Below are 25,417 nucleotides of genomic sequence, written 5' to 3' on the forward strand. Positions count from 1 at the left end.
TGGCCAGAGACACCAGGGGGAGATGAAAGACCCCCATCCCATTAACACTTGTATCACCCCCAGAGGGACTACGGGGAGGATTTATTAAGGTAAACACGTTACTTCGCACTGCTTTAAATATAACTCATAACAGCCCACATTTACATGATTGTATTATTGTATTATTATTATTATTATTATTATTTGTACTATTTGCATCTTAATTGTGTTTCAGTTTATTATCCAAAACATTCCCAAACATAAGCCTCCTTTTACGTTCTAAAAGGTCCCAACTGATCTGCAAACGACTCTTTACTCTTTACTCTTTACTCTTTACTCTTTACTCTTTACTCTTTACCAGCAGCTCCCGGCTCACCTTCACCTGTGTGGAGGCAGAGACATGATGGTGATCAGAGCCTCAGAGCATCAGAGCCTCAGAGCATCAGAGCCTGTAGCAGTGCGGCCGGTGCTCTGACAGGAGTGACTAGCACCGCGGCTAACGTAATGCTAATGGAGAAAAAACAACAACACTCCTTTGGCTGCATCATAAACGCTGATATTTTCACCTTACATCCAAGATCTATGGCGCACCTTCACTAGGCTGAGGAGTAAACAAAAGCACCGGGCTCCCTCTGCTACAGTCACGGCCCTCAGCTGCTCGGGCCTCTGCCATTTGGAAATCGCGCTGTGTAATATCGCGATAAAATTGCAAATGCGATGAATCGTTCAGCCCTGATCGCAGCTCCTGTCCCCGACCAATCAGAGCCTCCAGGCATTACAGCTCAGTGGCTGAAACCTGGAGGTTCTTAGCTTTCAAATGTTCACGCCAACTTGTGCAGCTTTGAGCAAACGCAAGTTCAATTGCAGTGACTTTTTTGAAGCGTCCTACGAACAGTCATTTAAAAAAAAAAAAACAGCTTCATATTTGTGCGTAACTGACCTTTGACCTTTCAGTGACCCCGATGGCTGTATGAGTGGTTAGCCTCTACGTTCCATCACACTCTACAGCGCTCCAGGAACAATACTTTTGGTGTCCTGGTGAGAAAATCTACCAGAAACTCTGAAAACAAGTGATCGTGGAGCATCAGAGAGAACACTGATGGAAAATAACAGCACAATAAAGGCAGCTGGGTCCCGTATAAAAGCCGCATAATGCAACTTTAAAGGGACTATAAGGAGTTTAAAAATGTTCAAATTAAGTATTTTCCTCCCCCTACATGTTCCAGCCATGTCCTAATGTGTAGAATGAGCTCAGACCTGTTCACCACAACTGCCTCTAAAATCCTGCACTGTCGCTCAGAAATGTGTCACTTCGGCCCGAATTGCCGTCATGCACGAGCTTAATATAGAAGGTGCAGTTACACATATGGCCTGAGGTGGCAGTAGTGAGTATAAAATGGCGAACTTGCTTCCAGCCCCTTTAAGTTTACTCCATCAGCGAGTCCTCACCACGTGACCTTTAGCGCCACTTAAGCCGAAATGAGTTTCCTTCGCAGGGTGGCTGGGCGCACCCTTCGAGATCGGGTGAGGAGCTCAGTTACCCGGGAGGAGCTCGGAGTAGAGTCGCTGCTCCTTCACGTCGAAAGGAGCAGCTGAGGTGGCTCGGGCATCTGTTTCGGATGCCTCCTGGTCGCCTCCCGCGGGAGGTGTTCCAGGCATGTCCTAGTGGGACAAGGCCTCGTGGAAGACCCAGGACACGCTGGTGGGACTATGTCTCCGAGCTGGCCTGGTGTGGCCTCGGGGTCCCCCCAGAACAGCTGGAGGAGGTGTGTGTGGATCGGGAAGTTTGGGCATCTCTGCTGAGACTGCTGCCCCCGCGACCCGGCCCCGGATAAAGCGGACGGACGGATTAATCGTTTATTTTCATATTTATTTAGGCCTGAATCTTTTGAACAACTCAAGGAATGATTCTTGTGTGATTCTTTATCTAGGTCTTGTTCACGTGACACCACAACATTCTTAAGATCCTAGAGTCTATAGAGGCGGAGCAGCTGAAAACTCCATGGCAGTAACTATGGTAACGGTTTCTACCCCCATGTTTATTGCTAATTTCTCTGTAATCCCTGGGCCAATTCACATGAAACACAAACTGTTACAAAGTTCAAAGTCCTCTCCTCCAGCTCATATGAACTATGGTCTAATAGACAATAGTCAAACATGTGTGTGATGTTGGTCAGCAGAAAGGACTTAAATATGACAGGTCACCATTGAGCACAGGTCAGTGTGAAGAGCCATAAAGAGTCAGGGAAGAGCCATAAATCCTGGTGTACCAGTTGTAGTAGTAGTTTAAGTAGTAGTAACAGTAGTAGTTGTTTATGTAGCAGCAGCAGTAATAGTGTCGGAGGTATAATTGTAGCATTTAAAGGAGCAGTAGTACAGATAGTAGTCGTTAGTGCTTTGGGCAACACCAGGAGTTACATCAAAACAACAAAAGTAGGTCCACACAGTCCAGCCGAGGGCCAAACACGAGCTAAAGCCGGACTTAACCCAGACTCGGCCCTGACCCGTGCCAAACCCGCTCCAACGTCGGTGTCCGGTCTGCGCACAGGAGCTCCCCCTGACCGACCCGGGACTCACCGTGCACTCGGAGCCACCCTTGTTGCTGGCAGACGGTGTCCTCCAGCAGCCGGTCCACTAACGGGTCCCCTCGGAGGGACTCCCTGTCCCCCGCCGCCGAGTCCGTGTCCATAATCGGCGACAAAAAACAAAAGAAAAGTGTCCGCTGGTCCTCGGGCCGGCGGGGCTGCCCCTTTAAGAAGCTAAAAGTAGCCCCGGAGCTTCGGCGTCGCTAACCGGGCTCGCTCTCGCACATATTCCGCTCTTTGTAACTTTGAAAGCGGTGGAAGTCGGGGCGGGAGCGGGCACGGCGAGGCGGAGCTCTCCTGGGGGGGTTTGTGGTGGGAAAGTGTGGGGAAAGGTGGAAAAAGGAGCCGAGGAAAGTGCTAGCCCGGAGAGCGGACGACACTCGTGTTCCTGTCCGTGGGAAAGTGCCACACTGGTCAGGCGCGCGCAGCAGCAGGACACACACGCACGGGAGCGCGCACGGAAGTTTGGGGAAAGTTTGATTCGGCTCATCCATCAAGAGCGGATTTACATGTGAACAGGACCAGGGGCACTTTGGTGTAGCACACAACACATGTTCCCCAGTTGTGGCTTTACCCAAATCTAAAAGCTTCTTCAACGAAAACAAGGATGAAAACACAACAAAGAAGCAACAAAAGAGCGACAAAGATGTGACGAAACCGACACAAAAAAGCTGCGGAAACACAAAAACTGAAAAAGTAACAAAAACATGACAAAAAAAACTACAAAAACAAGACAAAAGTGACACAAAAGAAGTTACGATCAGTTTGTAGGCCTTAGCTTTCAAATGAGGCATTACACTGTTACTCTCCAGTCGAGAAGCTTTTAGATTTGGGTCAAGCCGAACTGGAGAAAATGCACAGAGCAACTTTTTCGGTGCCTTCACTTTCCATCACGGTGGTCTCTACGACGCTCCAGGATCAGTTGTTTTGTAGGTTTTCTCACGAGCGGCTCCGTCAGCAGCGAAAACCTTCCACATAACAGATCCTGGAGTCCTAGAGACCAGTGTGTGAGCGCCATGCGGACCACTCACACAGCAGCACGGGTCACTACAAGGTTAAATACGCACATAACATACAACTTCTTTTTTTTTTTCATGTAAAAGTTTCATAATGCACCTTAAAAGCGGGGGCACCTGACTTTTTGGTGTTGTAGAGTAAATGTGTTCTTGCCACCAGAGGGTGCTGTAAACACCTGTGAAACATGCATATGATTCATGTGCTTGAACAATTCAGATGTGCAGGCGGGATTGTGAGAGCTAGAAACTAAAAATGCCACAGTTTGAACAGGACAAATCATGTCCAGCTTTAATTAGTGCATTAATCATGAGTTCATTACGATTCAAATGTTTAGACCAGGTGGACTCTGACCCCTGGTGACCGGATCCACTCGGCGTCTGCAGCTCGTCCTGTCTCAGGCCATAACAAGACACTTCTTCAGAGTCATTCCCAGTATTCCAGCTCAGGGTGCAGCCATCTCGTTTGCCCCATGGAGCCTTGCATGAGGGCTTTCTCCAAACTGACATATGAGCCCGGGGTCTCCAACCCTTTACATGAACGACTTTTATGTAACAAAAGCAACAGAGAGCTACGTATGCATCAAAGAGGTATTATATAAATGATTCTATTTCAACAAAATCATTTTATTTTGTCCTTATACTCTACTTTATGATTCTCTACATGTTCAGATGTGTGTTAAAAGTGACTGATGGAGCATGTGCAGAAATGTTAAAGCCTTGGGCGAGCGAGAATGATCAAACTGTGAATATCTGCTGAATGAGTTAAATGAGTGTTTTATGTCGGCCAAGTATTAATGATGAATATAGTTCTAGGAGAAAAAAACGATCTGTGATTAATCTAATTTCACAAATGTAATTCATCACAATTTTACAAATGGATCGATTTTAAACCAAAGAAGAGCCACAATAGTATTTGTATTTGCAAACAACAACACATGCACATTTTAATGAAGCAGCTGTTTACTGTGACAGCTGGTTCCTTCAGGTTGTGAGACATGTTATCTGGTCCCGGTCTGTCCATAACGAACACCATGTTCGAGCACAAGGGGGGGCAGGATATCGATGATCCAAACATGTGTGCGTGTGACAAAACACGTGTGCGTCTTTACTAAATATAGTAAAAAACTCAAAATCCACTGTTCCAAATGATTATGCAATCGTTTCAATACATTTTAAAGCTTGTAATTAACTGAAAATGGTCATTTGTTGAATTTGCAGCATTAGGAGGTCATATTTACTGAAATCAAAAGCTATTTCAATTTTAAAAAAAACATCTTAACAGGTCAAGTTATATTTTACCATAGGACCTTCTTTGAGCAGCTTCAAAATTCTTAAATCCATTAAACTTGTGAGTTTTTGGACAGTTTCTGCTTGGATTTCTTTGCAGGATGTTGGATACGTGGAAGAGCGCGGTCACTTCTAACTTCACCCCTGTGTGGAGCTATGGGAGAGGCCAAATGCTAACAACATCTTTGGTCTTTTTGCGTGACTGAGGGCACACTTAAAGACCAGACAGGTACACATCAACTCGTCTAAGCTCAGGTAAGAACATATCTGAGTATGGACACACGGTGAACTGTTCCTTTAAGTGCATGACAGGTTTTAAAGCTTTTGAAAATATGACTTGTTTAGAAGCACAACATCAGTTTTATTCATTTTATTTCAGTGAAGCAGCAAATAAATGAAGGAAATGTTGGGCACAAAAGTTATTTGTATTTGAATTTTGAAGCTGCTGACAGGAATCGACTGTGCATAAGTTCAAATCAAAACAATGCCGCCCAAGAAGTGACTTCCTGTTTCGGTCCAGCACGCCAAAATAAAAGCACCTTCGTATTCATTAGTTCAGCTTTATTTCTGCCTTTATTTTCTTTCTTGATATAGATTTAATAAGAGACTTATAGTTTTTTATTGCCTTTTTTCATCTTTATTTCACTGGGAAAGTCCCTGAGATTCAGAATCTTTTTCAGGGGAGTCTTGTCCCTGAAGGGAACCGTACTGTACATCTTTAAGTTCTGCATTAAAGGCACACTTTTGGACAATACTGTCGCCATCAACACAAAACATGCTCCTACTGACCAGCTCAACACAGGAAATGTTATTTCTGCAGTGGCTAATCAAAGAATGGATTTGGATCTATGTATTTATATATTTACTGTAAATCTCCAAATCTGCAGATTTTAGTTGACGTCTCCATGGAAACGAGCTGGAGACGCACCCACTCCTGGTGAAGTTACAGTCGTGTCTTAGGCGAGATGAGCCGCTCACAGCAAAGGCTCATGTTTGTTTGAACATTAATGAGGGATTTTTCAATGAGGAAAATATCTGTCACAAATAAATGCATAGTTTTACATTAAAACATAGATTAAAAGAAAGAAAGAAAGAAAGAAAGAAAGAAAGAAAGAAAGAAAGAAAGAAAGAAAGAAAGAAAGAAAGAAAGAAAGAAAGAAAGAAAGAAAGAAAGAAAGAAAGAAAGAAAGAAAGAAAGAAAGAAAGAAAGAAAGAAAGAAAGAAAGAAAGAAAGAAAGAAAGAAAGAAAGAAAGAAAGAAAGAAAGAAAGAAAGAAAGAAAGAAAGAAAGAAAGAAAGAAAGAAAGAAAGAAAGAAAGAAAGAAAGAAAGAAAGAAAGAAAGAATAACTTGGTGCTATGAGATCATTATTTATAGATGTTTTGGTCTCGAGGCCACATTTAATCCCTCATTTTTGGATTGAAATGTCTGTTTATACAATCTTACACCTATAAATGCAAGATATTTTTAAGTGAAGTATTTATTTACAGGGTTTATACAGACAGCAGCAAGTTAAATGTAATGTTCATAATCTCGCCTCATTTGAAAGCTTTTTTAGTCTTGCTTTTGTCGCTTTAAAATAAATATATGATATATAATAATGTAATTAAAGCATGTGTGCATATGTTTTCTCAACATTAGCAAATATTTAGTAAAATGAATTAAAATGAAGGGAAATTTGAAAATTCTTTTGAGTAAATAATTGTAGCATTAATACTGTTTCATGTGTTTTGCACCATCACTTCTGCGTTTCTGATGAACCTGAGTCGAGCAATGTTGTTTTTTTCCAATGAATTTAGATTTGACGCAGACATTTAAGGCCTTCATTTCTCTTCATGAAGTCAGAACATCCTGGGGCATGTGAGCTAAAAAAATAATTTACTACAGTAATAAAGTGATCACTTCCTTAACTGTATATTTGTGTACTTGTCCTACTCTATGGGGTTCCTCTATGAAACTTCAGAATGATTATGCACTGCCCGAGGCCCAGAGCAGACGCCCCCTGCTGGTGTCATCAGGAACTGTTTGCAAAGACATATAAACTCTAAGCCGTTCTGGTTAACCTCTTAACCCCCACCTGGTTAGGCATTACCTAAATCTAAAAGCTTCTAGATCAGAGGTGTCAAACTCATTTTGGGTCACGGGCCAAAATCCAGCTCCCATGGTGGGTCGTGGGCCGCATATAATAGATACATTTTTCCAAATAGATGATCATATCACAGATACTGTGAACTGTGATTTGGTTAAAGCCCCAGCTCTACTGTAGCTTCATTAAAAACAGCAGCTCACACTTGTATTGCACTTTACAAGCCTGTGTCACAAGTTCCTCAAAGTACTACATACAGTAGTAGTCATTATTCATTCACTCCACACTCAGTGGTGTTCAGCTGTTATTGAAGCCACAGCCGCCCTGGGGCAGACTGTCCATTTACCACATGACTATAATGTGTTGTTCATATCCTGAGCTCTTATGTCAGTGCCCTCTGCTGGACACGTGTGGAACTCTTTCCTTTTTTTTTAATTCAGTGCCCCCTAGTGGCGAGAATGAGCATTCTGGTTATTCTTTAAAAATGCATATCTCCGCACAGGAATGGGCTAGAGACTAACTTTTATTTTGTTACATACTCTGGAATGTATGCTCTACAGGGCAGGGATTGGGCCGTATGTTTGACGCCCCTGTTCCAGATTAAAGAGAAAACAACCAAAAACGACAAAAACACAATAAAAAGACAAAAACGTGACCAACACGACAAAAAAAAAAGCTTTGTAGGTCTTAGCTTTCAAATGAGGCGTCACACTGGCCTGTGGGCTGTAAGCTCCAGTCGAGAGGCTTTTAGAATTGGGTAAACTCACTCAGTTGAGGCGGGAGGTAAGAGGTTATTAAGTCTCAATCACAAACTGTTGGGCATCAGTTTAATAAAGAAAGGGGGAAAAAAAGCATCACGAGAAAGTCAGGAGAGATTTTATTGAAGGCTGATGCGACAAACACAAAACACAGAATAACTAAGTGCGTTTCTCCGACAGGTCCACCCCCCCCCTCCCTCCTTTCGCCTTAAAAAAGCATTAGATCCAAACACAATGCACACAAGGAACAGCACGAGCACAACGATGGGCGGAAGCTAAGTCCACTTAAAGTTCAGAAATCTTTTTATCACAGTGGACGATTTAAAGCAGGACTAAAGAAGCTCTCCAAGCGCACTACGACAACTCCGTTTGGAAAAAGGAACTGGTCACGGTTCTGCTGCTGAGATGATAGTTCGCTCCTCACGCCGTCGGTTAAGAGCCCATATTCTACCAAACTAAATGTGGTTCCCTCAACGAAAACGGGGCCATTTGGAGAAATCCTGTCAACAGACTCGCTGCGATCCCACTGGGCGTCTCGCTAACCGCCAGCAGTTGAGTTTGTGCTCGGAAACTATGGTCAGACTACTTTCTCCTGTTAGAAAATGTAAAAAAAAATCAAATCAAATGCCAGAGTATCCGAATGTATTTGGAAAAGCCGAAGAATCAACAATATGGGATTTTAAAAAAAGAGGAATCTCTAGATCAAATGTAAACAAGTATGTCCAAATGTCCAACATCCAAGGGCCAAATGGGTTATTTTCACTGCAGGCCCTTTTGGACTTGATGTCTGTAAATGATTCCTTTTGTTCCTTTTTAGGATCGGTCTTTCCTTTCGCGATTGTGGGCCTCGGCAAACGCTGTAGCATCAGCTCGACATCACGATACTGGATGCTTGAATAGTACTCGCCGTCAAATCGCAAATAAAAAAAATCACTGGTGGTGCCCATCCCCGCGCGGTTTTCTAATGCTATCCAAGAAAAAGATCATCCATTACAAATAGGAAGAAAAGAATGACAGTGCGGCTGCAGGATCAACCAACGAAATTGATATTTGCGATTTTATCCGGGCGAAATCATGTCCTCTGAAATGGAAAATCTTCCGACTTCATGGGGTTTTAGGTTTAAAAAAAAAAACCGCTCACTTTTTAGTTCAGAGCTCGGCAAACGTCCTCTGAGTGTATATGTTTCTTGTGTTCGTACCCCAGTCCCCGCTCGCCTGTTAAATGTGCTCAGGGAACTCCCTCGTCAATACATAGACACTTACAAATAAATAAAGGTATCGACGATCGCCGATCCTAAATGATGATGCGATCCATGGTTTGGACCAGGATCCACTTAACGTAGGTCTTTAAATGTGCTTACGGTAGTGTACATTTCAGTATACCTGCCCTCATGTGTGAAGAAATAAAACAAATAGTAGATCCAAACAATGACACAGCAGAGCGTGAAACCAATGACGACGCAGTAGATTGCCTCCCGAGATCACGCGTGAGGTCGACTCTAGTGGAGCTAACGGTTATGTTGTTCCTTCATAAAAAAACAAAACCGACCTGGCTAGCTTGGCCGTTTCTTTTTCTACTTGCCAAAACGCTCCGTTCTGCGTTTCCCGGATCATCCGATGCGCCCTAGATCCAATCCGAAAGTGTCCGATGGAGCCGTTCTGCACTCAAACCACGCCGTGATTTGCTAGCATGCCGTTGGGTTGGAAAAAAACAAAACGGAGTCTCGCGTACTGTTTTTAGCATGTTTAATCAAAGCCCTGGGGAGAACTCTCCTTTCCATACGGAGATGATCTGAAGTGACGTGATCAACGCTGAAGTGCCCAAAACGCAGGCTCCTAAGCCGAAGTTATGCAGGTTATGTCCACTTTAAAGGTCCCATATGCAGCAAAAATCAACGTTTGACTTAACCGTGTCAGAAAGTTGTTCCCTCGTCAAAAAACATCCCTGGAATAGCATTTTGTTTCATTTACACGTGTGATCCTGCCCCGCCTGATGACGCTCACACACACCTCTTGTGTTTTTTAAAAGTACTCAAACTGCATGTACTACAAAGCGTGTCTTGCAATTGGACAGCGGCCGTGATGTTTTTGGCGTATGGTGTTCTTGGACAATGGGGCGGAAGTGCATTTTCTCCTGTTCCATAAATGTACATTATTAGAAGTGATTACGCGTGGATAAGTACTTTTGAAAAGCCAGAGTAAAGCTGGATAGAACACAGTATGCGCAGGTCACAGGTCCACGTCGCTGCTACGGACTCTGTCTCCTTCTCACTTTGACCGATGTGCTACATTCATGTTTCACAGGAGCCGGCGTCGCTGCCCAGACCTCAACGCATCAACCTACCGCGCCAACACAATTACTTTTTCAAAACTAGAAACTATTTTACAAAACATCACTGGGATACCACTTCCCCACAATCCCCCCAAAGGGTCCAATCACTTTTCAGGATAAAATTGTACGGTTTGATTCTTCCATAAAAATGTCTGTCTTTGCTGAAGCCGCGCTGAATCGTCTTATTGTAATGCGGCGGCTGGGTCCTCGTCGGATCTTCTCCCTCCTCACCCGTCAGCTCAGAAGTCCTTTTCTGCTGTAATGATACAAGCCTGGAGTTTTTCTGCTCTACTGCTCTAGTTCAATACTTGGAGAACTTAATAGTTTGATACAAGAGAAAAAACTTGGCTAAAAGTATGATACAATCTTAATGGTAATATACCCATAACCCTCTTTTTATTTTTGCCTAATAATTTCGGAATACAAGTCCAAAATTATTCCAAAGCTCAAAAGTTTGCATGGTTGAAGGTAACTTGCAGAATTCCTTCCCGCTTGTGTTAAAATCCTCCGTCTTCCATGTAGCGTGTGCCTGAGGCCAGGACTTGCCGCTGTGGAACTCCTCCGAGGATGCTTCTAGGGACGTCTCCCTGTAATGGGCCGTGAGCGGGTGTGCTCTGAAAGCAGCCTGGTGTTAGCAATCCACCGAGTCTCCTCCTGTGGACATGGGTGTAGATGAGCCGCTGCTGCAGCCGTGGGGGCTCAGTGTGGCGGGTTCATAGAGCCCATGTGGCCCATGTGGCCCATGTTACCCATGTGGCCCATGTGGCCCATGCTGCCCATGTTACCCATGTTACCCATGCTGCCCATGGCGGCGTGGGCACGCTGCTGCTTCTGCTTCTGCTGCTGCTGCTGCAGGAGGAGCTGCTCCAGAGCGGAGGGGCCCGGCTGCATCATGGAGCTCGACCAGAACGACTGGACACAAACAAACAGGTAACGGTCACTACAAATACAAACTTAAACAGTACATTTGATATCAATGCAATTCACACCAGTGAAAACACACAGACTGCAAACACCAGCAGAGCATACACAATCATGAGCTTCTTCAGTTCAAGCAATGTGTCTAATAAGTGTTTTTACAAGCAATCAAAAAGCAATTCATAGAATGGTCTGAAAGTGATGGTAGAACAGAGTTAGATGTACGGGGTACAATGACGAAATCTACAATCTGAAGAGGGGGTATCGGGGGTCCTCCCCAGAGAGATTTGTATGGATTCAGATGTGATTTTCTGCATTCTGGTGCATTTTACAAAATAAATATTTTTGGCTGATCCTTTTGCTGTGCTTCCTGTTAATTAAAAGGAAGGATGTCGTTGATGTTGATTTCTAAGACCAAAAATACTAACTATACAATGTCACCTCTTACTGAGTTATGTTGAAATGTTGGTGTTGCAGCCATTCAGTATGTAGAACTTCTCGGGAAAAAACAGGCTTGTATGTAAATGGTCAGATTTTATGATGTTGCGGTCACTGATGTTAGGGGCCTAACTTTAAATAGAAGGGGTCTCATGCAAAGTGTCAACTCGTGCTTTTGGACATAACTTCGGTAAGTCATAAACAAAGTGTCGAAAGCACCAGAAGTGAAATGTGCCGTGGGTTGTGCATGGATCACAACCAGCCCTTCCTTAAACCCGCCGCCTGGATGATAGTTCACTTTAGCAAAGGGCTCAATTTCAGTGTGGGGATGAAACAGTTAACTGATGCTCCGACTATTGGTTAAAGAAAACACACATCCCTAGTTGTAGGTCCTCTCTAAGCACAGCGAGCTGGGAGGCGTTACCTTCAGGCTGTCTGGGAGCACTGTGGACTCCTCCATGGGAGACTCCTGGCTGGTCCAGCTGTTCTGAGGCCAACTGGACTCAGAAGAGGGGGCGCTGGGCAGGTAGTCCAGGCCAAAGCCACTGCCAGGGCCTAAGAACAAAGAACACAATCCATCAAACACCCAGCTTTAGACTTGAGAAAACATTTACAACTCTGTCTTCCAACATTCCATACTATTTTATTTCTAATAAGTTTTGACAATAGTTTTTCCCCTAACTGTTGGTACCTGACCTTTTTTGTCTGTCTTCCAGCGGTCCACCAGGCGGCGCTCTCTGCTGTCTAAGGTGCCGATGGGTCCGAAGTTGGAGAAGGGCTGGTTGTTGTGGTTGTGAGTGGGGGGAGATGAGGGCAGGCTGCTGGGGTTGGATGAGTGAGGGGACTGGCTGGCCGGAGTCGAGTGGTCTGCAAAACAATGAAAATGATCATCATATCTGCTTCTATTTTCATTTAACAATCCGTTATCTCGATGTAATAAGTTCAGCGCTTACCCGAGCTGGCTGGAAGAGAAGGAGACCAGGGTGTTTCAAACAGGGAGTAAATGGGATGTTCCTGGGGCATGAGTGGAGCTTCAGGTTTGGAGTTTGGAGGCAGGCTCTTCCCGCAGGACTGGCTGAACATGCTGTTCTGGTTCAGCTGTTCAAAAAAGAAAAAACAGTGTACATTTAGTATGGAATTGATATTCTTGTGACCTGGAAAGCATTCTGACATCAGACTATCTTACAGTGTCCATCTACCGTTGTTTTGTTTTTGCTTTTATGGTCAGCCTCAGGCCCTTGATGAGTCAGAGAGAGAAGACAGCCCTCTGAATTATTTCAAATTTAAATTTCAACATGTTTCCAATTTTAAATTATCATTGGAAAACCCCTTGAGATGACATCTCGTTTGCAAGGGGGTTTTCACATCGTTCTGAGGCCTTGAGAGGGAATTTTGCCCTGTGATAGCACTAGCTGTGTTAGTATAACATTAGCCCCATTAGCTTATCCTTTATAGTTTGTCTTAGCTGCTTCTTCCCTCTAGTTTTTTCTGTTTTCATTAACGCTAGGAAAATATGGTAATTGTCCATGGTGTTCACCCCACGCCCCCCGACTTTCCTGCTTTTATTTTAGCCACTTTAATTGCTGTTTATTGTGTAGGCACATTCGTGTTCCTCCATAGGACCGCCCATCAGGGCTCGACATCTACACAGCCATGGTGGCAAGTTAGACCTAAGTCACCTAACATCCCTTGATTCTACTGAGCCACAACTACGACTGACGGAAGGAACAACAGAACAGCTAGGAAAAGTTTTGTGATGAGAACACCGGACAAATACTGCCTTATGGAATTGTTCTTAGGTGCCAAGGTAAAAACTAGAGGAAAGAAGCAGCTAAAAGACAAACTTTGAAAGTTAGCTACATGCGAGTGTTACTTTATTTTATTTATTTGACAGGGACATGTACAGGAGCATTAATCAGCATCTGAAAAGATGCTTTGTACCAGACTTTAGCTCTTGGAGCTAATTTCCATCTGCAGTCCCCGAGACGAGAGTGTTATGCTAACAGCGGATAAAGGCAAATTCACCTTTTCCAACAGCGGTATGATGTTGAGAAATATTAACTCTGTTTTCACCTTATTCCGGAAGTTTGCGCCGCCATGAATTGTGCCCGCCCATTTTCTCCTATCTGTTAACATAGGGCTGGAGATCCACATAATATCAGTCACTACACGAAAACAAAGACGTTTTTCCGCCGCGCTGAGAAACGGTGCAGTGTTGACATGTTGGTGCAAATGAACATTGGCCATTTTACACAAATCAATCGACTAAACATCAGATTTGAGCGGAGAATATTTTCCCTCGTGAATGAACGGGCTTTGCGCTCGACCAGAAGTGTCTGTACAACGGAAGTGTCTGGACAACGGAAGTGTCTGTACAACGGAAGTGTCTGGACAACGCAAAAAATGTCAAAAGTGGGCGGTGCGGAATAAGGTGAATAACCTGCATGTTTCGGTGAGGGCGGTCCTCTCTCCTCTGGCGGCCATTTTGAATACCGAAGTAGCATTATCCAGTACTACAACCTGCAACAATATCTCTACTCAGGATGAAAATGAAAGACAACTGATTGACAGCGGCATTTTTATGTACTCATAATCATTGCTCAAGAAGAAAACACTGTGCATACGTTTATGTGATATAACCAGCAAATGTGATGTAGCAGCGCTGTCTGTCAAGCTACAGCAGGCTTTAACAAGGATCTGCTTCACTCCTCAGACTAAATTATCAAAAAGGAAAAAGAAAACCTTTCTCTGTGATTTTTACAGTTTGTCATGTCAACAGAGTCTCAGTCTGAGTCAGTGTTTAAGCTGCTCAAGACGTTAGCATGCTACCAGTTAGCAACTGGCAGCAAATTGACAGTTGTTTCAATCAACTGTCAATGGTTGATAGCATATATTCGGTTAGCTAAATGCTAAACGAATGCATGCTAACTACTGACTCACTGGTTTCTTCACATGAACGTGCGTCTCTGGGGCCGTGTTTATCTTCATGAGCAAGGATTACGAGTACATAAAAATGCCACTGTCAATCAGTAGTCTTTCATTTTCATCCCGAGTAGAGAGATTGTTACAAGTTGTAGTACCACATAATTCTACTTTGGTATTCAAAATCGCCGCCATAACTACAAAAGTCACATGACTGAGAGGCACGTATAAGAGAGCAGCAGTCAGATCACGTCGCGTTAGTATTAGTTCAGTGCTTTGACCCTGTTTGACTCTGGTCTGGCCAGTGGAGGGACTCATCTACACGGGTTGACCTGGCACTGGGCTGGATAAGAGTTGCCAGTGGAAAACTCTGGATAAGGTCATTTGTAACACTGATAACACTGGAGATCAACATGTCAGACAGAAAGCTGACCCCGGCGTGACTAGCTCGTGCTACATCAGAAAGCAGACGTGGTCAGACCTGCATGGGGAAGCTCTGCAGCAGAGAGGGAACCTGGTTCATGCTTTCCATTCCAGCCTCCGTCCGACTCTGAAGGTCACAAAGACGAGACAGAAAAAGCCATCAGCCTGCTGCTCATGTTCACGCGACACGTTCTACATTCATCCCTAGACTTCACTCCAGTCTGTACACACTCGCTTTTCCCTCAAGGGTTGTCGTGAGTGAACAGGAGTAGGCCAATATGCAGAGGAGAACAGTACTTTTTGGAGACGTCTTATCTTACAGTACTTTTTACTTGTTCTTGACTAATATTATTTTGAAGTCAAAGTACCCTGGAGTAAAACATTTAGTTACTCTTTCACTGTGAATAAATCTGGAAGTGACAAAAGCTTCACGTGACATATAAAAAAGAAGTTTGATTCATTTAAGGCAAGACGCTGCAGGTGAATTGGGAAAAAAGTAATAATTTAGAGAAACTTTTGGTGAACATTACTGATATAAATATGTCATTTTGTGCTTTCTACTTCCTGACATTTCGTGCATTAAAATGGCCAAAATTAATGGCTAGACCCGGGATTGTGGATCTTGATTAGTCTTCGAATCATGAAGTGAAAAACTTTTGTCTTGGTTTTTTTGGGGGGGTTCAAAGCTGAATAAATCCGGCTGGGAATTAGATATTTAAAAATCCCTCTGAAAAAAACCTTGGAGTCTCAAGGACTCCTGGTTATTATGTTTCAGGAGTGGAACAAAAATCAGACCTTCAGTAATGTGTGTGCATGCGTGACACATTTCTCCAAGACCATACTTGGATTATAGCATCATCTCGGGCACCAAAATATGTCAATATTTGTGAATAAATGCGAAGCGTTGTACTTGCTACTTCCTGGTTATCTCCGCCTCGCTAGTGAAAAAACGCCATAAAGTAAGCATCATACGGGGTAACTATTAAAAAGTCTCCACTTTGACGACTGCGTGAAGTATCAGTACTTTCACCTGCCGTGTCATTTGTGCTCCACTACTAAGGGCCTTTGATGTTGATTAGAAAATGAAACTGGACTTGAATGGTAGGTTCACTCTTCACATGTTTGACAGAGCAGAGCCTGTGCGTACAGTCGGGCAGCTGTACCGGGGGTAAAAGAGAGAGCTACATACGAAGAGGTTTGATCCGGGAGCGGAGCTGAGAGGAGAGGCCAAGGCGTGGAAGAGAGACGGCGCTTTGGGGAAGCCCAAACCCTCATCCTCCCCAAAGTCTGCCAGAGTCTTTAACAGGTCAGGAGGCAGCAGAGGAGACGACTTAGGGTCCTACGCCCCACGGGGGCCGCCAGGAAACACAGCAGACAGGGACAGGGAGGACAGAGAGAAAGCAAGAGTGAGGAAAAAAAAAAGTGAGGCAGAGACAAGCCAAGCAAAGACTAAGAAAAGCAGGAAGGAGCTAAGAAGCATTTGAAAAAGCCAATATACAATACCATACACTGATACATGCGCATTGTGCACGGGATCTTTTGACCCTCCCTGACCCGCGATCTAAGGATGATTTTGTGACCCGACCTGATTTGCGGGGACACAGTTCTGCTGACATAAAAGACAGTGAAGTTTGTGGTGTTTTTTTGTCTCATGTGGATCGGGCCAGTGTCAGAAGAGCAGAAGAATGAACGCTATCACAGTGCTGGGTGAGTTAACCTGTGGGTAAAACCAGACCTCACAAAAACATCGTCACACTAATTACCCACAATCCCACCTTCTTAAAGGGCAGGCAGCATTGAACACATTGGCCATATCGGCGCATGTATCCAGATCATTTATTGATCTGTGCTGCTTACGGAGAGAGGCGGGGTGTAAACAAAGCAGCGTGCTACAGGGCGACAGGGCTTCCCCGACGCCCACATTTTAAACCCCCCACTCAGCACCTCCGCTGAGAGAACAACGAAAGTGAGGAGGTTCGTCCAGCGCGTGTGAGAACTGCCACAAAGCCTGGAGATGCAAAAACCTAAACCACAGCCCCAGTCAGTGTATCAGCACTAATGTTAGCGAGAGGACAGCCCTCCCTAAAACAGTTTGTGACTTTAGCCATCAGTCAAAAGTGAAGTGCGATCGTCCCAGACTGAAAACATTAGTCAGTACAGACTAGAGCTGTAAGGACGAGGTTTTGACTGCTGAAATAACCGAACCTCAAGAGGGTGTATCTGTTTGTATCTGTCTCTGGCATGTGAGTGATAGATCATTAATCAGATCATTGATCAGCATTGTGGAGCCTCTGATCTCAGGTTCAGCTGGAACAGATAAAACGAATTGCAATATTTGTCAAAAAAATAATAATCGCAATTTGTTTTTTTGGCCAAAATCATAATCTAATGCTGCCCTCGTTCAGACAGGTTTCCATTCTGCACTGTTCAAAAACCAGTGGTTAGAAAAGTGCTGCAGCGGTTTGACAAACAGACAGATCCAAAAGGGACAGGAGAGGCTATTTTGAAAAGGACAAATGTACCCTATAACTTAACTCATTTTGCATGTATTTTCTGAATGAACACATGTAATTCTAAGCAGGCTTAATTTAACACACCATAGAGTTTTTGTCAGTAAAGATTTGACCAGAATGAGGACGATGACGATGTACATCGCTAATATCGTGACAGGCCTACCTGGAAGAGGGGTCGCCCTGTGGGCACCTCCTGCTCCCTCTCCCTCCTAAGACGCTCCATCACAGCGGGGTTGGAGTACTCCCACAGTCTCTCTGGAGGCAGGCTGACGCTGGGGGGGAACTTCTTGTCTAAACCGGGCATGGAGGGCTGCGGAGGGTCGAACTGTTTGAGACTGTTGTCTGGGGACATGAAGAGGGACTGCTGCTGCGGCGGCTGGGGCTGCTGCTGAGGCTGCTTCATGGGCAGAGGCAGTTTAGGCCCCGAGCCCTGGCTCCACAGAGGGGACTGCTGCTCCTGCAAGAACTGGACAATAATGAGAAAGGAATCGTTACACAATTTATAAACCATACAATACTGAAAGCAGTTCTCAAGGTATTGTTTATTGTCATTATTTCTAAAGAATCTTTTATTCCCTCTGAAAAATGCTTGATTACATGGACATATCGTCCAGAATTGTGGCTCATTAACCACTTGATATTTCACAGTTTTGTAATTAAAGCAGTGCATGCAACATGCAAACACACAAAGGTGACGGGGCCATGATGGAAGGCGTGGTTTGTGGGCACTTTTTAACAGAACAAGTAGATTCTATGATTAATGAACCCAAACAATCCACTTTTTTGAAGTGCATTTGATGGACAACTATATTAATTCAACACTAAACTTTCATCTTGTTTTAGAACTGTAGTTCTCCTAATGGCTTCAGTTTCACCACAGAGTGGACATAGAAGTAAAGGATTTGTACATAATGTGAAATTCCAAAAGGCTCTGTTCATCAGAAGATACTGTCTTCTATTTGAATTATATTCAAAAAGGACAAAATAAAATTGCATTTTCGATTTTATAAATATGGATTTTAAACTTGTATTGACTATTTATAGAAACATAGCAAACACAATATGCCACCCTATACCATACAAAACAAAATGGTATCAGATTTGTTCTGGCTTCAGTGGGCGACTAAAAGCTTACAAATGGATTGGCAATATTGAATAGTTGCAAGTCTCTTTGGACACGTTCATTTTAGTAAATTTGCCAACGTTAACATCTCTGATCAGCAGAAACCACCTGGAGAGGTCAGCCCTCTCCTCACTGACCACAGGGTCCACCTGGAGAGGTCAGCCCTCTCCTCACTGACCACAGGGTCCACCTGGAGAGGTCAGCCCTCTCCTCACTGACCACAGGGTCCACCTGGAGAGGTCAGCCCTCTCCTCACTGACCACAGGGTCCACCTGGAGAGGTCAGCCCTCTCCTCACTGACCACAGGGTCCACCAGGAGAGGTCAGCCCTCTCCTCACTGACCACACTCAAAAAGTTGTTACTTCGGGTCTGAAGTGCCGTCATGCATGAGCTTAATATAGAAGCTGCAGTTATGCGCAAGACCTAAGGTGGCAGTAGTGAGTATAAAATGACCAACTTGCATCTAGCCCCTTTAAGGTAAACAAGTTACTTAGTACTGCTTTAAGGTGTATATGGAAAAGACATTTCTGAACAATGACTACGTTTTTAACAATCTTGTGTGTTGTTTGCCGTGCCCTCTGTTGGCAACAGGAAGAATTTACCGTGGTAACCACAAAACGTATGCCGATAGATTTCTGGCAGGATAATTAACACAGCCCCATCTGTTAAACAGCTCAATCTAGGAAATGCAGATGGGAGCACTTCAGCAGTAGAAAAAGAGATTCTTAATCTCAGTGGGACAATCCTGGTTAAATAAAGGTCAATAAACAGGATCACTCAAACCTGCTCGAATTAAGCAAAATACTATTCCTGGTTTGTAGAAGAAAAGGTTGAATCATCAACTGGACTGGGTTTTGCTAAAGTTGGGGAAATTTTGCTTCTAGTCACAGAAGCTTCATCTTAGCTCTTAGGTCATAAAAGACACTATTACCAGGTTTCTTGTTGACCAGGTAACCTAGTTAGAACATGGTTTACAGCAGATTTTGAGAATTCTCTAAACTCAAGTTGTGTTCAGGTTGGGCTCCTGCAGAAAATCTGAGCTCGGTAGTAGGTGAAGCTCCCAGTAAAAACACACACCACTGCAGTGTTCGGACGTACCTGCGGTATTCCCAGCTGATGAGGGGGGCTTTTACCCAGGGCAACCTGCTGGGGGGCTTGGTGCTGAGCCTGCTGGTGCTGAGCCTGTTGCTGCAGAGCTTGTTGTTGCAGAGCCTGCTGCTGCAGAGCTTGCTGCTGCAGAGCCTGCTGCTGGTTCACAGTCGGGGCTCCAGGCACCTGGGGCTGACCCGCTGAGGCTGGCGAGCCCTGAGGAGGAGAGCGCTGCTGGGTGTGGGGCGGGTGAGAGGACTTACTGGGCTGAGGGGGGGCCTGAGGAAGGAAGTGTCCCGGGACAGACACAGGCCCAGGGGAGAAGGCAAACCCCTGCAGCCCGTGGAAGGGCACAGGAGGAGTCAGCATGTAGGCAGAGGGAGGGAAGCCTGGAGGAGACACAATCATTACAATGACAAATGTTTCAAAGATGAACACTAGAGTCAATACACCAGTACAGCACAGGCTTTAAACACGGAGCAGGAAGACATTTAGAAAGCCCAAATACAGCGCTGTTAAGAACGCAATCAGGATCATTTCAGAAGATCCATCTAACAAAGGAATGAGGGAAATGAGCGATTTGGATATTTAAAGTGTAACTTTACACTCAACTCACATTCACTCACATTCAAAAACACCTGACTGTACTACTAGCTTCTCTACGGAACGGTGAGCACTTGTGCTTCATAGCCAGAAGGTTGCAGGTTCGATTCTGTGAGCAGTTTGCATGTTCTCCCCGTGCCTGCGCAGGTTTCCTCCGGGTACTCTGATTACCCCTACCACTAAAAACATGTACAATAGGCCAGATTGAATGAGAGTGTGGTTGTCTGAGTGGTTGCTGATGATGACAGCCTCACTTCTGTCTGTCTAGCCCTGGGGCAGCTGTGGCTACAACAGTAGTTCACTACCAGAGTATAAGGTGAATGAATAATTGGTAACACATCATTATAGTCCTGATAGTGATTAAAGCGTGTGTGAGTGTGTGAGTGCTGAAACATACCTGTGCAGCTGCCCAGCGGGGGGAAGGCCCCCGGGTGGTGGATGGGCACAAACTGAGAGGTGGAGGTGGTCTGTGTGGGAGTCGCTGGGCTCTTCTTCACCTCAGACACCGGAGTCTTCCTCAGCTCGGTCTGTACTTTCACCTAAGACGCAACAATGTGTTACCATGACAACTCTGCAGAGACTGGAAAGCGTTTTTACACAAGGACGTCACCACAGTGCAACTGAATGTCTGTCACCTACAAGAACAGGAGGTTTAATCTGTGGCTGAACCAGAATGAACTAGAGACATTCAGCAAAGTGTCAGAGCTGAAACTCAAACCCACACCGCGGAGGACATATATGTGCGACAGCTGTGGGGTCCTCAGAGCCATGCCAGGGGGGCCCCAAAGCTTGTCCACAAAACATACAGGCATACACTGGAAAATATGCACGATGACCACTTCAAATCAGTCACTGACATTACTGTCATTTCCGGACTGGAAGCCTCGACTTTTTCCCACACACTTTGAACCCTGTGGCCTAAACAACGATGCAGATAACGAGATAAACGTAGATCAGGGTTCACCAACGTGGTGCCCGTGGGCACCCAGGTGCCCTTTGGGGCATGTCCAGTAGCCCTTGAGACTTTTTCTAAGGTGTAAAACACTTAATTTTTTATTTCTGTTCTTGTGACTAGTACGAGCTTAAAATCAAGATATTTCGAACGATTTTTCAAACAACTTAATGCTCCTGAAGTAGCCCTCAGGTGAAAAAAGGTTGGTGGCCCCTGACGTAGATAGACTTTTAAGGTCATATTGAATATTGTGTCATGTTATCAATGACTCCCAGAACAAAAGAGAGCATTACTGGTTTGCTGATGTCAGAAATCTTCTCCTGTAAGCTCTTCTTGACCTCGCTCTTCTTCTTGCCATCCCACTTGCTGTCGGTTTTGGTGGTGGCGGCGCTCCCTTTGGTGAAGCGCTCCTTCACTGGCTCTTTGGGGTGAGGGGTGCGGGGGGAGTCTCGGCTGGGCTCACGGGGCTTCAGGTTCTCTTTGATGGACACACTGGTGGGGCCCTTGGCCACAGAGATGTTAGACTTAGCGCTGCCTGAGTCGTTGGGGCTCTGTTCGCTGTTGGAGGACTCTTGGAGCACCTCTCGCTCCTGCGGCTCATCGATGGGCAGCTCGGGGAGGTCAGTGACGAAGGTAAGCAGGCCGTCTTCGGACACGCGACACTGCATCAGCCTGGACGCACGGACAATACATACAATAGTATATCAATCAATCTTAATCACCTGGTTACCACTGGGTTAGGCGACAAACACATCATATTTTAAAAGCAGAAGTGCACTAATCAGGATCACATAGCTTTAACTCAATATTATGATAAAATAATTTAGCTAAGAAAAAACCTGGCTTTTCCAAATTTATATTACGATTTGAACATTACATGCTGGCTACAAATCTGTACATTGTACTGCTTTATTGCAACCAATAATATAAATATTAATAATATTTATACAAAGCAGTTTTGTTTTACAGCATATTGTTTTACTACTGTGACAACGCAATTTCTGTTGTGGCTCCATAAAGTTAGTGTTAAGTCCTTTTTTTATGTAGTTTATAGTTTAATGGTGCATGTTGTTTTGGCCAATCAAATCCCTCCCTGAGTTTGTGAGTTGATCAGGTCGATCAGGCCAGTGACTGATTGTTCCGTGCACCTCTGTTTAAAAGAAGATAAGAAAAGTCATTATTATGCAAAGCCCCACTGATCTTACAGAGGCTGTGTGTCTGCAACCCATTTGCCCAGGCACACCAGGCGCTGGTGTCTGGTGCGGAGCGCCCCCTGATGGCCTTTAGTGAAGTCCAGTGTTCGTAGAGCAGGTCTCAGAGCCAGGAAGCCTTGCAGCTCAAACTCCTCCGGCAGAGGCACCGCTGTAGATGACAGAAACACTTGGATATTAGACATGAACACCACAAGAGTATTTCAGGACCTTCAGGCAGCTCAAGGGCATTTCATAGAGCAGTTCCGGTCATATAGAACAATATATAGTCCTGTCTTTTATCCATTTCGCTGGATTCAGTACATCCAAGGAGAAATCTCTGCCCAATCTTAGGTCAACTTATAATGTTACAATGCTTTGTGAGCTATATTTTTAAGTAAACCTTAAAATAAGGCCTCAGATTTCTTTTCTTGCACATTTACAGCTACGCCCTATATCTGGTGAGCACCTCCAGCTACTCCTCTTGAGGTTAAGCTTTTGTTTGAAAGGTTCGTACCCGAGGAACAAGAAACATCATCTTCTTTGGGTTGAAAGCCATTCAGCAACGACACCAGCCACGGCCACACACTGCAACAACAGAGACAGCTCGTCATCCTGGGAAACTGAAACAGAAGCTGACTCCATGCTAGATTTTTCTCTTGTTAAAAGTTACTTTTATTTTTGCCATGTTGCAATGTCGTTCCCTCATCCAAATATATTTGGGAGCTATGTAATGAGCCATTAGTGCATGTTTGAGTGGCCTCATCTTTGTATCATGAGGATAATGCGGATTGCTCAGATAGCAAAAGCATAGAGAATGGTACTGTAATTGGGATTCCAGGTAAAAAAACAAAATTGAACATTGTAGCGCTAAATAAAATGATATGAGACGATATGAGCCCTAATATCAATGTGTATTTGACCTTTCGGCGACCCAGCGGCTGCTTGGGTGCTCAGCACTGCACCTTTACTTACCATCCTGGTGGCCTCAGTGGCCTCGCATCAGGATCAGTTATTATTTTGATTCTGAAGCATCATAGAGGCCACCGGGATGGAAGGTTAAGGCACCAAAAATGTGCAAGATGAAAATAAAACCTGAGTTATGGGAATGTCTCATGTGTAACCTCATGCCTTTTCATCTTCCCCGCGCTTCATTTTTCACATGAACAGAAATGACACTACACCTACACGTTGGCACCCTGTGAGGAAAGTCTAAGGGGAACATCTGGAGTCTAGATCCCTGTAAAGATGGTGAAGTGTGCAGTGCACTGACTGTTTGCGCTGATGGACGGCGGTCTCGTGGAAGACGCTGGGCCGCAGTCGGAGCCAGTCCAGGGATACTTTGATGGCGGGTAACGGACACTCGCCCGTCTGCTCCTCACTCTCAGACAGGTTCAGGATGGCTCTGCTGCACATGGCCCCAAGGAAGGACACTGGTGAACAACACAGGAGAACTTATAGTTTCATTTCAGTGAGAAGAAAGTCAGTTTTAACATCGCTATCCATGGAATTAGCAGGGAACAAAACATTTAGAGGCACCTGCAACAAAATTAAGCAAAGGTACTGCTGGTGACAAGGGAAAAAAACATCTGATGTACATCTCTGGAGAGCGAAGGAAATGGCCATCTCTGTATGTCGTCGGGGGGATCTTGTGCATCACGTGGATACCAAACATGTCGGTAGTTTGGTGCATTCCAGCCAACTGGTAACTAGTATTTTTCCCACTTGAAAATTACGACGTTCACTTCCGGTCTGAGCAATGGCGGAGTAAGCAGCAACCGGGAGAGCTCTGTTAAAATCCTTCAGAAATACACTCTAATATTTACCAAACGTGGTGTAACCTTACCCAACAAATTAGCTATCATGGGGAGAACAAAACCGAAGAGCCCCCAAACCTCAGAGGAGACGGAGGGAGAAGAAAATCCTCTTTTTAGCCAAAAGACAACATGTGCTGCTAGCAACCAGGAGCTGCAGCCGCCGCCATTGACCCGAACCGACATGGAGGCAATGCTGCTCAAATCCGAAGAACGGATCATCTCAACTTTGCTGGCACAGTTTTCTGCTGATCGAGCGCGGATTGACAGCCATGACAAGACAATTCAAGAGATTGAAACGTCCATGAATGATATGCAAGGTCGACTAATGGAGCTGGAGTATACGTGCGCCTCGCTAAAAAGGGACAACGAAGAACTCAAGCTTAAGACCGACGACCTTGAAAACCGCTCAAGACGCAATAATATCCGCATAACCAATTTACCTGAGAAATCTGAAGGTCCACGTCCATCCACATTTCTTGCCGAGTGTCTTAAAGAAGTATTCGGTCCAGACGCATTCCCCACTCCGTTGGCCATAGACCGGGCTCACCGCATCAATGTTCGTAGACGTAGCGCGGACGCGCCCCGGCCGTTCATCGCTCGGATTCATCACTACCAGAATAAGGAGCTTATCCTGAAGCTTGCCCGAGAGAAAGGTCGACTCATCTATCGTGGAACAGAGATCCATATTTTCCCCGACTACAGCCCAGAGGTGTCCAAAAAGAGGGCTGCGTTCTCCGTGGTCAAGTCCCAGCTCAGAGCCGCAGGATATACGTACAGGATGTATTTTCCTGCTTCGCTTCAAGTCACGGACAGACATGGACAGAAAACAACTTTCTCCACTCCAGAAGAAGCGAAGTCCTTCCTTGCCGGCGTTGAAGAGGAGCCATCATAAACTTTTGTCAGTGTGGCTGTCCTGTACTGATGTGTCTCGTGCAGAATGCCCCGCCTCGGCGCAGATGTAGCCCGGTAAGCATGTTGTTATTGTAAAGACTCAAAGAGCGCCTGTCCCACGCAAATAAGCACCGCTTGGTCGATGTATCCAAGGTAATTATTCTGCGTCTGATTTTAGTGTGGACTAAGTTTATCTCCACCAAGCACCGAGGAAAATCTATAAGGTTATTTTACCTGTTTGATGATTGTTATAGTATATATTTTTATTGTTCATGTTCACAACAGAGTTTGAGAAGAAGTTAAGTTGTTAGTGGGTTTCACTACAGAAGAGTTTTTTTGAATCTTTTTCATGTCAATACGTTTTTGTTTTTGTTTTTTTTTTGTTTTTTTAATGTTTTTTTTTGTTGTTGTTTTTTGTTGCTTTTATTTTTTATTTTTTATGTTTTATCATTTTTACACTTGTCCTCGTCCCTATATTTAGTCCTCCACGCCCTTTT

General features: G+C 44.6%; 2 protein-coding genes across 5 annotated transcripts in view; both read right to left on the bottom strand.

The window, feature by feature from the left end:
• Positions 1-2,790, bottom strand: part of rasal2 (RAS protein activator like 2) — a 47,976-nt gene extending 45,186 nt beyond the window's left edge. Inside the window, exon 1 of the mRNA XM_079570078.1 lies at positions 2,557-2,790. Within this exon, the coding sequence (XP_079426204.1) occupies positions 2,557-2,668 (112 nt within the window). The 5' untranslated portion in view covers positions 2,669-2,790. The remainder of the gene's footprint in view (positions 1-2,556) is intronic.
• A 6,437-nt stretch (positions 2,791-9,227) lies between these two features.
• The window catches only part of smg7 (SMG7 nonsense mediated mRNA decay factor), a 28,454-nt gene continuing 12,264 nt past the window's right edge, over positions 9,228-25,417 (bottom strand). The window contains exons 10-22 of one of the 4 annotated variants that reach the window (XM_079570080.1): positions 23,486-23,645; positions 22,730-22,800; positions 22,228-22,384; positions 21,316-21,694; positions 20,468-20,609; positions 19,477-19,856; positions 17,419-17,721; positions 15,932-16,081; positions 14,801-14,869; positions 12,351-12,495; positions 12,094-12,264; positions 11,822-11,952; positions 9,228-10,953 (exon numbers count right to left, since the gene is read on the bottom strand). In XM_079570080.1, the coding sequence (XP_079426206.1) occupies positions 10,741-10,953; positions 11,822-11,952; positions 12,094-12,264; positions 12,351-12,495; positions 14,801-14,869; positions 15,932-16,081; positions 17,419-17,721; positions 19,477-19,856; positions 20,468-20,609; positions 21,316-21,694; positions 22,228-22,384; positions 22,730-22,800; positions 23,486-23,645 (2,471 nt within the window). In that variant the 3' untranslated portion in view covers positions 9,228-10,740. The remainder of the gene's footprint in view (positions 10,954-11,821; positions 11,953-12,093; positions 12,265-12,350; positions 12,496-14,800; positions 14,870-15,931; positions 16,082-17,418; positions 17,722-19,476; positions 19,857-20,467; positions 20,610-21,315; positions 21,695-22,227; positions 22,385-22,729; positions 22,801-23,485; positions 23,646-25,417) is intronic. The other 3 variants (XM_079570082.1, XM_079570081.1, XM_079570083.1) reach the window with 3 other exon arrangements.

Source organism: Gobius niger (genome assembly GCF_951799975.1).
Source record: "Gobius niger genome assembly, chromosome: 13".
Taxonomy (NCBI): Eukaryota; Metazoa; Chordata; class Actinopteri; order Gobiiformes; family Gobiidae; genus Gobius; species Gobius niger.